The following is an 11,596-nucleotide window of genomic DNA, read 5'->3' as shown; positions in this document are numbered from 1 at the left end:
TACACAAACAATAAGTGTGCGGTTAAAATTGGCAAAAAACACACACATTTCTTTCCACAGGGCCGTTGGGTGAGACAGGGATGCAGTTTAAGCCCCACCCTCTTCAACATATATATCAACGAATTGGCGAGGGCACTAGAACAGTCTGCAGCACCCGGCCTCACCCTACTAGAATCTGAAGTCAAATGTCTACTGTTTGCTGATGATCTGGTGCTTCTGTCACCAACCAAGGAGGGCCTACAGCAGCACCTAGATCTTCTGCACAGATTCTGTCAGACCTGGGCCCTGACAGTAAATCTCAGTAAGACAAAAATAATGGTGTTCCAAAAAAGGTCCAGTTGCCAGGACCACAAATACAAATTCCATCTAGACAACGTTGCCCTAGAGCACACAAAAAACTATACATACCTCGGCCTAAACATCAGCGCCACAGGTAACTTCCACAAAGCTGTGAACGATCTGAGAGACAAGGCAAGAAGGGCCTTCTATGCCATCAAAAGGAACATAAAATTCAACATACCAATTAGGATCTGGCTAAAAATACTTGAATCAGTTATAGAACCCATTGCCCTTTATGGCTGTGAGGTCTGGGGTCCGCTCACCAACCAAGAATTCACAAAATGGGACTAACACCAAAATGAGACTCTGCATGCAGAATTCTGCAAGAATATCCTCAGTGTACAACGAAAAACACCAAATAATGCATGCAGAGCAGAATTAGGCCGATACCCGTTAATTATCAAAATCCAGAAAAGAGCCGTTAAATTCTGATAAACTACCTTATCTACTGGGTGAAATACCAGTGTGCCATCACAGCAGCAAGATTTGTGACCTGTTGCCACAAGAAAAGGGCAACCAGTGAAGAACAAACACCATTGTAAATACAACCCATATTTATGTTTATTTATTTTCCCATTTCTACTTTAACTATTTGCACATTGTTACAACACTGTATACATACATAATATGACATTTGAAATGTCTTAATATTTTTGGAACTTCTGAGTGTAATGTTTACTGTTAATTGTTATTGTTTATTTCACTTTTGTTTACTATCTACTTCACTTGCTTTGGCAATGTTAACATACGTTTCCCATGCCAATAAAGCCCTTAAATTGAATTGAGAAGAGGTCGAAACAGCAGGTCCGGGACAAGGTAGCACACCCGGTGAATCAGGTCAGGGGTCCACAGCTGCAGGCAGAACTGGATCAGCAGCACAACTGGGTGGACTGGGGACGGGGACAGACAGGAGTCGTCAGGCCAGGTAGTCCTGAGGCATGGTCCTAGAGAGCATGCCAAAGATTACAGTAAACCAGATGACCACCTAGCACATAGGCTATTGCAGCATAGATACTGGGGACTGAGATGGTCGGGGGACACTGTGGCCCCCTCCCAAAGTTACCCCTGGACAGGACCAATGTGAAAATGTTCACTTCAAAAGGTTTAAATCCTGTTCTGTTACGAGTTGACAGTAGTTAAAAACCATTTACTTCTGTTGGTATTGTGTTGTTATTGTTGTTGTTTTTTACAAGGGAACTATAATGAAAAACATCATCATTATAGTAAAATAAAAAAAATACAGTAAATCAATGTTTGTTATTTGATTTTGATAATATATTGTTTGTGTTTTCAATAAATGTATGTTTAAGTAACTTTAAACTCACCCTTAGCTGTGTTAGTCACAACCTGATTTATCCGGTTGTTCTGGCGATGGATTCAACCGGATGTATCCGGTTTTCAGGGAAACAGTATCTTCAACCTATGTTCCCTTTCCCCTGAAAACCTAACGTAGGAACTCCGCAAGGTGTTTCTTTTACCGGTTACGTTAGGTTACTTTAGGGGGACTTTTATTTTGAAAATGTGCTGTATGATTACGTGACCTAAATGGCTCACGTATTGTTGGAAAGTGCCTACAATGCGACGGACAACTTTTACGAAAATGTAAGGTTTTTATGTAGGCCACGACATGATCGCGTTTTCTCTGATTTCGAGTGGAGTTAGGCCACACGAGTAGAAAATGTATTTCTAATGTCGAGGTAGGCAAGCTATATTACTATATTAATTAGCATTCAGACTTCAACGATTGGCGCGTGACAATGTTCTTCAGCGTCTCTTTACATGATTGAGAAAACAATGTCTTAGTAAAGTCATGCGCACAGATTTTTGCTTCTATGTTTGGGAGTGAACGCTAGAAACTAGTTTAGTTGATAAAGCCGACACAATTGGTGACGGGGTGTTTTGAAGTTCTGGCTAGTGGTAGTAGCCAACAGCAGCTTCGCCATGTCGGAGAGGACACCACTCCTGCACTATCGCCTCTCCACAAGTGTCAATGAGCAGTCCGGGGAGCATCAGCCATGTCTGTCCAGGGAGGCTATCGAACAGTCCCCGGCTGTTTCCAGACGGAAGTCGGCGCACCACAGCCGGCCCAAAAAGCTCTCCACATTCTTTGGAGTGGTGATACCCACCTTACTGTCTATGTTCAGCGTGGTGGTCTTCCTAAGAATTGGTGAGTATAGCCAACCGTTATTTATTATAATGTCCACAACATAGCTTTATTATAGGCCCATGTTGGTAACTTCGAGCCAGTTGTTGCCTGGAAACCCGAAGTTGAATTGCATTGAATTCTACATCGGGCAGAAATTTGCGTTTGAATTAGGAAAGTAAATACAATTATATTTTGACATTAAGATATCATTTTATTCAACATTATTGAATAAAAAATTTAATGACAAGCCTAATGGAAACACACATTTTTTCGGTAAACTTTCCAAATGTCGATAAAACAAAATACACTAGACAAGGTGGGATCTTTTTGTGTCGATAAAATTAATTATGCAAGAAATGTCGGTGGAAAACGCTTTTTATGCGCAAATATTGCTATAATAACCATCATATCGAAGTAAACTTGGAGTCACGCGATGACGTGTTGAGTGGTCCTCCCACTACGATTCGTCGGAAAGGCATGCAGTTTATTAGACTACAGATGAAATAAATTATGATGAACTTCACAGGGTGGTGAAAGTGCACGGTGATGAGCTTAATGCGCCTTTCCAACAAATATCGAGGGTCTTATTCTGGTGACATTATCATCGATGCTTGGCTGCCGTTTGACAAAATAATATATTTTGTCAATAATAATCCCATCATGTAGGCTATACGTGCGCTAGAACACACGTGCCAATACCGGAGGTGGCACACTCGCTATATTATGTATTTTTGTTGTTGTTGAGAAAACCATCAGTAGAGTTGAAAATGCGATGGAAACCCATTTATCTTGTATGTTTTATTCGGTAGTGATTCATTTACATCTGTCCCTCATTTTAAGGTCAACCCTGTTACGTGAACTAAACTCTCTTATTTTAATGGTGAACCTATTGCTTTTTAAATGGTGTTAAAGCAGGTTAGCTGGTTCTACTCTCATTGGCCATTTTCTGGTGTTTTGTGATGGAATGCCGAGCGGGTCGGGCAGAACATGTCGACCCTGTTAACCATAGATAGACAGGCTAGAAATGTTTTAACAATTTCACATTTTTTGTGAAGCTTGCATTCAAATGCCACTCCCTGACGCACACAACAAGCTTCCTGTCACAAGGGGATTTATGGATGATTTAAGATAAAATAATCAACCCTCTAACTTTATTTGGCACTTAATAGGCACGCATTTTTGTTTTTAACCACTTGAGATGGGAAAACGTGTTGAAAGTGCTCTTTATGACAGAATCTTAAAATTAGGTGAAATAAAAAAATATTTAAAAAATGTTGAGCCAGTTACACTTGGTGGAATGACCCTTTTGCCACTTAGAAAGTCCCTTGATGTGTTACAGTACAAGGGTATGAACTCCTGAGAGGTGTGGAGAAAAAGTAGGTTAATGGATAGGGCCTACTGGAGTGAGTGCATCCCAGGACACATTAGGAATGGATCGTTATGGGGGTCATAATCATTAACTTAAATATGTATTAATATGTACAACAACAATTTTCTTACTGGAGGAATATAGTAGTTTCAAGTGGACTAACGACATGGAGTAAAATGTAGTTTTTGCAAGAAATTGATTATTTCCTCACGCCATAACTCCAGTCTCGAGCTATTAATCACGTTCACATGACGCAGAGCTCGAGGTCCAATATCTCTGATGGCAATAATGACAACCGTATCCATAATACAATCACAAATAATCAAAGATACGTTTACAAACACAATCCCCATTCATCAATGTCTCTCATCTATGTTTTCTTTGTTCAGATGTTTTTTATTCAATCACAGAGTTCTCATGGTAAGTATAGTGGTCTGTCTGTGAGTGTTCTCTCTCTCTCCTCTCTCTCTCTCTCTCTCTCTCTCTCTCTCGCCTTGGTTTGTTCCACCCTCTCTCCTCTTTTGCCCCCGTCTCGTGATCCCTCAGCTGCTGTGGTGTGGACACGCACACATTGAACAGCCACTAGTTTGAGAGACAAGAATACCATTCCACATAACATAAGCACTGCAGTGCATTGTGTCTTATATGGAACAATATGGCGTTTCTGTTTCAACAATGCATAGGAGTGGGGCCCAGTGAATTGGAAGACTTCTGTTTTGGTTAAAAGCATGAAATAACTTGTTCTGCATCTTGACCTATTGTTGAATGTTGCAAGGAACTGGTAGCATTGTAGAAGTTTGGTATTTTGCCATATGCTATTGTCAATAAATATATTGTCAGTCTAAACTGATTTCACTGTGTGTGACATTCAACAACATTTCTTAAACATAACTGGATGCCTTGGCATGGTGTTTTGATTAATAATGACATGACTCTTTATCTTGTCATGGGGGAGGAGGGTCAAACTGCTGTCTCAACTGTGTAGTTAAGGTGAAAGCCAATGTGAATTCCCCACTGCATGTTCTTGTAGACAATTACTGTAAATTCCAAGTTCCAACTTGCTGTAAGAAAGTTGTTCCACCACTTTGTTAAACCACCAATCCCAGTTCCTGTTGGGGACTTTTAGATGATTTGCATTTGAAGTGTTGTTAAACCATAGTGTGGTCGTTGTGTTCTCTCCTCTCCCTGCAGGGTTGGTGGTGGGCCAGTGTGGGCTGTATCAGGCCATAGCCATGTTCCTAGTGGCCTACTTCATCATCAGCATGACCGTGCTGTCTGTGTGTGCCATCTCAACCAATGGAGCTCTGGACGCAGGAGGGGCTTACTGTATCCTGCTCACCAACACGACACACACGAAGACACATGACGCACACGAAGACACATGACGCACACGAAGACACATGACGCACACGAAGACACATGACGCACACGAAGACACATGACGCACACGAAGACACATGACGCACACGAAGACACATGACGCACACGAAGACACATGACGCACACGAAGACACATGACGCACACGAAGACACATGACGAAGACACATGACGCACACGAAGACACACACAAACACTTGACACACAGCTGCACATGATAGTCAGATGTATAGACATCATTTCAGGCGATACATGAATGCCATTCCCACACAAGCCCATATACTGTCCACACACACCACCTTACAGTGTTCTTTCAGTTTCATTACTGTAGCATTGCATTCGTCAACGTATAGGTATTTGTGTGTGTGCCAGTGAATGGCGGTATTGTTTTCACTTTATCTGTAAGACACATTGTGAGTGTGTGAGAAGGGGATGTGTGTGCCTGGGCCTATTCTTTCAGTGCCTGATGACATTCATATTTTAAAGGCCTTCACTACACTATAGTGTCCCCATACACACACAAACACACTCTCTCTCTCACACACATTGACACTCACTCTTAACTCCTGTGTATCCCAGCCTTAACCCCCTCCTCCCCAGACATGATAAGTCGTGCGTTGGGGCCAGAGTTTGGTGGCAGCCTAGGCGTCATGTTCTTCCTGGCCAACGTGTGTAGCAGTGCCCTCTATATCCTGGGTCTGGTCGAGGCCATAGTAGCAACCTTCGGGCTTCCAGAAGGTATACAGCCATACTCTCCTCTTCCTGCTCTGTTTGCAGGTCAACGTTTATTCGGATGAATCTTGTCCTGGAGGCAGAGCTGAGCGATTTCCACTAGATGGGCCAGCGACAAAGTCAAAGTTGGCTATATATCGTAAAAATTTATGAAAACAAAAATGTGCTTTTTGATGTTAATTTAAGGTTAGGTTTAGGCATAAGCTTGGCAGTGTGGTTAAGGTTAGGTTTAAAATCTACCCTGCAGAACTGCCTCCAGTACATGAGTCATTCCAATAAATACCAACCTGTGCTCTGTTTACATTCAGACAGAATACTTTTCCAGTATAATCTGCTTTGAAAATATCTACTCATGCATTTCATGCCCATTAAAGCTTATTGAATTAAACGGAATCAATTTAAATCAAACTGAATTGGATTACAACCCTTTGTGACCTTTCATGGTCTGTTTCAACTATCAACCTTTCACCCTCACTCCTTCACTCTCATCTCATTAACCCCTCACCTTTTAACCTACTCACCCCTCACCCCCTCACTCACCTCACCTCCTCTTCTCACCCCAATCTCTCCCTTCCCTCTCCAGATGGGATGAGCCCAGCGGGTTCCCTCCAGGTGTTGCCAGCGGGGTATTGGTGGTCACTGCTCTATGCCACCGGCATCCTCCTCCTCTGCCTGTTGGTGTGTCTGGTGGGGGCAGAGATCTACGCCAAGGCCTCCTTCCTCATCTTCCTGGTGGTCATGCTGGTGCTGGCCACCATCTTTATCAGCTTCTTCGCCGTGCGCCCGCGCACCATCCTCCTGCCCGCCGCTCCGCCCGTCCACAACGGCACAGGGCCACAGCCACCCACCATGGCCAACTTCACCGGCTTTAAACTGGACACATTGCTGGGCAACCTGGATGGTGAGAAAGTGTGTGTGTGTCTGCATGAGTGCTGGCGGGGGGGTTGGGTGGACTGTGTGTGTGTTGCGCACCAACATAAATGTGTGTGCTAAATAGAATTGCACTTGATTTAAGCTGCAATATGTAACTTTTTGGGCGCCCCTTCCAAATTCATATAGAAATGTTTGTTATAGATCTGTCATTCTCATTGAAAGCAAGTCTAAGAAGCGGTAGATCTGTTCTATGTGCGCTATTTCTATGCTTCTCGTTCTTAAGTTTAGTTTTTGCATCTTTTACTTTCGGTTTTGTACACCAGCTTCAAACGGCTGGTAATACAATATTTTTGGTTATGGAAAATATATTTCCCAGCGGTTTAGATGGTACAAGATTTTCTACACTATGCTTGCTTGTTCTCTCACATAAACTGGAATTAGGCAAACTTAGAATTTTAGCAACCAGAAAATGGCGGAGTGATTTCTGCATTGTGCCTCTTTAAGGAATGAATATAGCAAAGCATTATTAATGTGAGCATAAGCAATGTGAGTGATGTCTCATGTCAGTTATGCATACTTTATGGTGGCAGAATTTACTGGTTTATTATCTTACACCAATTATAGGCTTAGGCTCTTGATTTGCTGAATGTTTACCAGGGTTGCTGGCAGTGAAAAAGGTAATTGATTATTTAGTTGTAATTAGTGGGTCTCGTAAATATCCTTTGGCTCCCCATTTCCACCGTAACATACCAACCTCACTGCTGGACTGAGCTGAGGGATTTATTTTCAGTGTGGAAATCAACCACATGATTACTCTGCTAATCGCCATAACTCAGACACACACACACACACACACACACACACACACACACACACACTGCGCCTTCAAAGACCCTGTTAACAAAAAAATTACACACACTTTGTTTCCCACTGTAAAGCTTTCCCTCCAGTGAGAAGGAAGTGGGTTAAAAGGCAATGGCTTCATATGTAACACAAACTATACCTGAACCTGAGATGGCAAGATAAGGCATTTCTGTACTTTTTGAATTCCAAGAGGCATGTACGTTAATCAATTCCTTTTTTTGTGTTAAATATATGAATTTGGGGATTCGGACATGGAGCTGATTGAATTGATATCTAAATAAATCCCCCCCCCCCCCCCAGCTGACTATGCTGTGGACTACACAACAGGAACCATGATGTCCTTTGCCACGGTGTTTGCTGTCATGTTTAACGGGTGCACAGGCATCATGGCCGGATCCAACATGTCAGGTAAGAAATGGATGTTTGATCAATGGGTGGAGAGATGGAATATCTATTTAGCTGCTCAGTTTTCAAAGGGGTTGGTCAGGAGTTATCCAAGGGACCAGAGACGTGTGTGTGTCTAACCTGGTGTTGTGCTGTGTCCCAGGTGACCTAAAGAACCCTAGCTACTCCATCCCTCGAGGAACCATCACAGCTGTCATCTTCACCTTCATCATCTACAACCTCCTCAGTCTGATGGTGGCCTGCTCCTGTGACCGGTCAGTCACACACACACACACACACACACACACGTTTTGGGCATAATCTATGTAGATGAACACACCTGTAACACGTATGTTCACATACAGATATAGACACACACACACAGGTGCACACATCCAATCGAACTCGACTCAAATTTGCACTCAATTAAATAATTCTAAATGTGATTATAAACTGGGTGGTTCGAGCCCTGAATGCTGATTGGCTGAAAGCTGTGGTAAATCAGACCGTACACTACAGGTATGACAAAACATTTATTTTTACTGCTCTAATTACGTTGGTAACCAGTTTATAATAGTAATAAGGCACCTCGGGGGTTTCTGATATATGGCCAATATACCACGGCTAAGGGCTGTGTCCTAGCACTCCGCGTGCTAATCACATGACCTCATGAGAGGGCTGCTTCAATGGAGGCAATGAGACCCTGTTCACATGACGTGTGTGTGTGTGTGTGGGGCTTGGTTCTTCTATCCTTATGGGGACCTAAAATCCCCAAAAGTCCCCACAAGGATAGTAAAACAAGGATAATGTTCCCTTGTGGGGACATTTCTGATGTCCCCATGAGAACAAAGGCTATTTTAAGTTTAGGATTAGGGTAAGTGGTTAGGGTTAAGAGTTAGAGAAAATAGGATTTTGAATGGAAATCAATTTTAGGTCCCAACGAGGACAGAAGAACATAATGTGTGTGTCCGGGACCATTCAATAGTAGTTATGTGGAAGTAGTAATGTGACATATTTTACACCACAAAGAGAACCGAAAGGAAAGAAGAGGTGGTATGAGGAAGAAAGAGTAGATCAGACGTTGGCAGATAGAAAGGGGAGAGAAATATGCTGACTCATTGACCATGTTTACAAGCCCACCAATATCCCGTTATTATTCAATTTGGATACTCTAGTATTCTGTTTGAGTTGAAGCATATAAACAACATATCCCATTTACAATAACCCTTGTATCCTGGTTATGAGAGACCCGGATAAGATGCCTGAGATATTCTGATCTTAGATGGGATACTGTGGCATGTAAACATCTTATCCCGTTTACTGTTGTTTTTTGCTGTCTGCGCAGGCTCAGTTTTGCATATCATGGGTGTTGTGTGATTTCTTTTTTTCATCTGATTGTCAAACAAATCACTAAAAAGTAGGCTATACCTGCGCAGTTCGATCTACCATAATAATTCCTTAAGAATGTATTTTGATGATACACCGCAGCCTACTGGACCGTATAGCCTACTGGACCGTATAGCCTACTGGACCGTATAGCCTACTGGACCGTATAGCCTACTGGACCGTATAGCCTACTGGACCGTATAGCCTACTGGACCGTATAGCCTACTGGACCGTATAGCCTACTGGACCGTATAGCCTACTGGACCGTATAGCCTACTGGACCGTATAGCCTACTGGACCGTATAGGCTACTGGACCGTATAGCCTACTGGACCGTATAGCCTACTGGACCGTATAGCCTACTGGACCGTATAGCCTACTGGACCGTATAGCCTACTGGACCGTATAGCCTACTGGACCGTATAGGCTACTGGACCGTATAGGCTACTGGACCGTATAGGCTACTGGACCGTATAGCCTACTGGACCGTATAGCCTACTGGACCGTATAGCCTACTGGACCGTATAGCCTACTGGACCGTATAGCCTACTGGACCGTATAGCCTACTGGCTTAGGCTACTTTCACCCCTAATTTAGATACGTTTCTACTTATAATCTCCAGCATTTGGTAGGCTATATTATAATTTCCAGCATTTGGTAGGCCATTTGTCAACTATAGTTAGATGCATGCTGCTTCTCTTCTGTCATAACTTGTTGCCCAGAAGGTTAAATAAAGTAGGTGCTTACCAGAATGTCTTACATCGATAGAATGAATGAATTATAATCTAGTTAACACCGGTAAAGTTGTTTGTTTCATTTAGGGACCCTGGGAGAAAATGCAATAACTCCAGAACAGTGGAAAGATTGTTCCGGTGCAAAATGTCCAAATGTCATCAGTTTGACTGGTTTTAAGGAAATGAAAAGCTGAGAAAACGATGAAACACGTTTCTGATAAGACTTCAGTTCGTCTTGGGTGCATATTTTATCTGGTTGAAATACTGTCTGCTTGCATAAGTGTCAAAGATAAGTTACACGCACATTTGCATTTTCTCAAGAGATGCTGAAAGACAGAGATCATATTTCTCAACTCCTGTTCCCGAGACAAAATTAGCATTTGTTGTATATTTTTAGGCGCTGCAAGAAATGCATAATTATGCAGGAGTTGATATTATATTAGGCTAAATGTGAGAGGTTAAAGGCCTAGATTTCAGTTACTATACCATTTAACCCATATGAACTTAAATGAAGAATATTCACTTTATTCATGGATACAGGGATACTCGTGAGCGGGATATCAAAGGTGCATGTAAACAGCTTATCCTGAATAAGACCTTAAGCGGGATATGAGTTACTATCTGGGATACTGTGCGCATGTAAACGTGGTCAGTGATGGATAATGTAGTAGTTGAGACACACCGGATCATGATATCCTAGGTGGTTGATTTCTACACAAGCTAGATCATGAGGGAAGTGGCATTCAGGACCGGTCAGTACTGGTCTCGTAGGCACGCGTACATTATTTTTTACACTTTGAGGAAATTCAGAGTCCATTTTGATCCATACTTCAGGACATTATAATAAAATAATACATTTCTTTCTCCAGTGGGTTCAGTCCGGTTGTTATCTAGCTGTGTTCTTATCTGCTGTTGGTTTAGTGTTGCTTTATTGATGTTGGACAGGGCCCGGCATGCAGTGGAGTGTGACTTTATTGGTCTTAGATAGTCCGACTGAATGGAGGAAATGTACAGGGTTTATGAATGATACTACAGTGGCTTGCGGAAGTATTCACCCCCCTTGGCATTTTTCCTATTTTGTTGCCTTACAACCTGGAAGTCAATACTTTGTAGAGCCACCTTTTGCAGCAATTACAGCTGCAAGTCTCTTGGGATATGTCTCTATAAGCTTGGCACATCTAGCCACTGGGATTTTTGCCCATTCTTCAAGGCAAAACTGCTCCAGCTCCTTCAAGTTGGATGGGTTCTGCTGGTGTACAGCAATCTTTAAGTCATACCACAAATTCTCAATTGGATTGAGGTCTGGGCTTTGACTAGGCCATTCCAAGACATTTAAATGTTTCCCCTTAAACCACTCAAGTGTTGCTTTAGCAGTATGCTTAGGGTCATTGT

General features: G+C 42.5%; 1 protein-coding gene across 1 annotated transcript in view; it reads left to right on the top strand.

Moving 5' to 3' along the window:
• The first annotated feature begins 1,862 nt into the window (after positions 1-1,862).
• Positions 1,863-11,596, top strand: part of LOC311106023 (solute carrier family 12 member 9-like) — a 56,536-nt gene continuing 46,802 nt past the window's right edge. The window contains exons 1-6 of the mRNA XM_084148293.1: positions 1,863-2,506; positions 5,046-5,180; positions 5,833-5,970; positions 6,548-6,865; positions 8,002-8,109; positions 8,249-8,360. Coding sequence (XP_084004419.1) covers positions 2,281-2,506; positions 5,046-5,180; positions 5,833-5,970; positions 6,548-6,865; positions 8,002-8,109; positions 8,249-8,360 — 1,037 coding nt within the window. The 5' untranslated portion in view covers positions 1,863-2,280. The remainder of the gene's footprint in view (positions 2,507-5,045; positions 5,181-5,832; positions 5,971-6,547; positions 6,866-8,001; positions 8,110-8,248; positions 8,361-11,596) is intronic.

The sequence above is a fragment of the Coregonus lavaretus genome, assembly GCF_964263955.1.
Source record: "Coregonus lavaretus genome assembly, chromosome: 30".
NCBI classification, from domain to species: domain Eukaryota; kingdom Metazoa; phylum Chordata; class Actinopteri; order Salmoniformes; family Salmonidae; genus Coregonus; species Coregonus lavaretus.
Note: the sequence above shows the minus strand (reverse complement) of the source record. Positions and strands in the feature narration are given on the sequence as shown.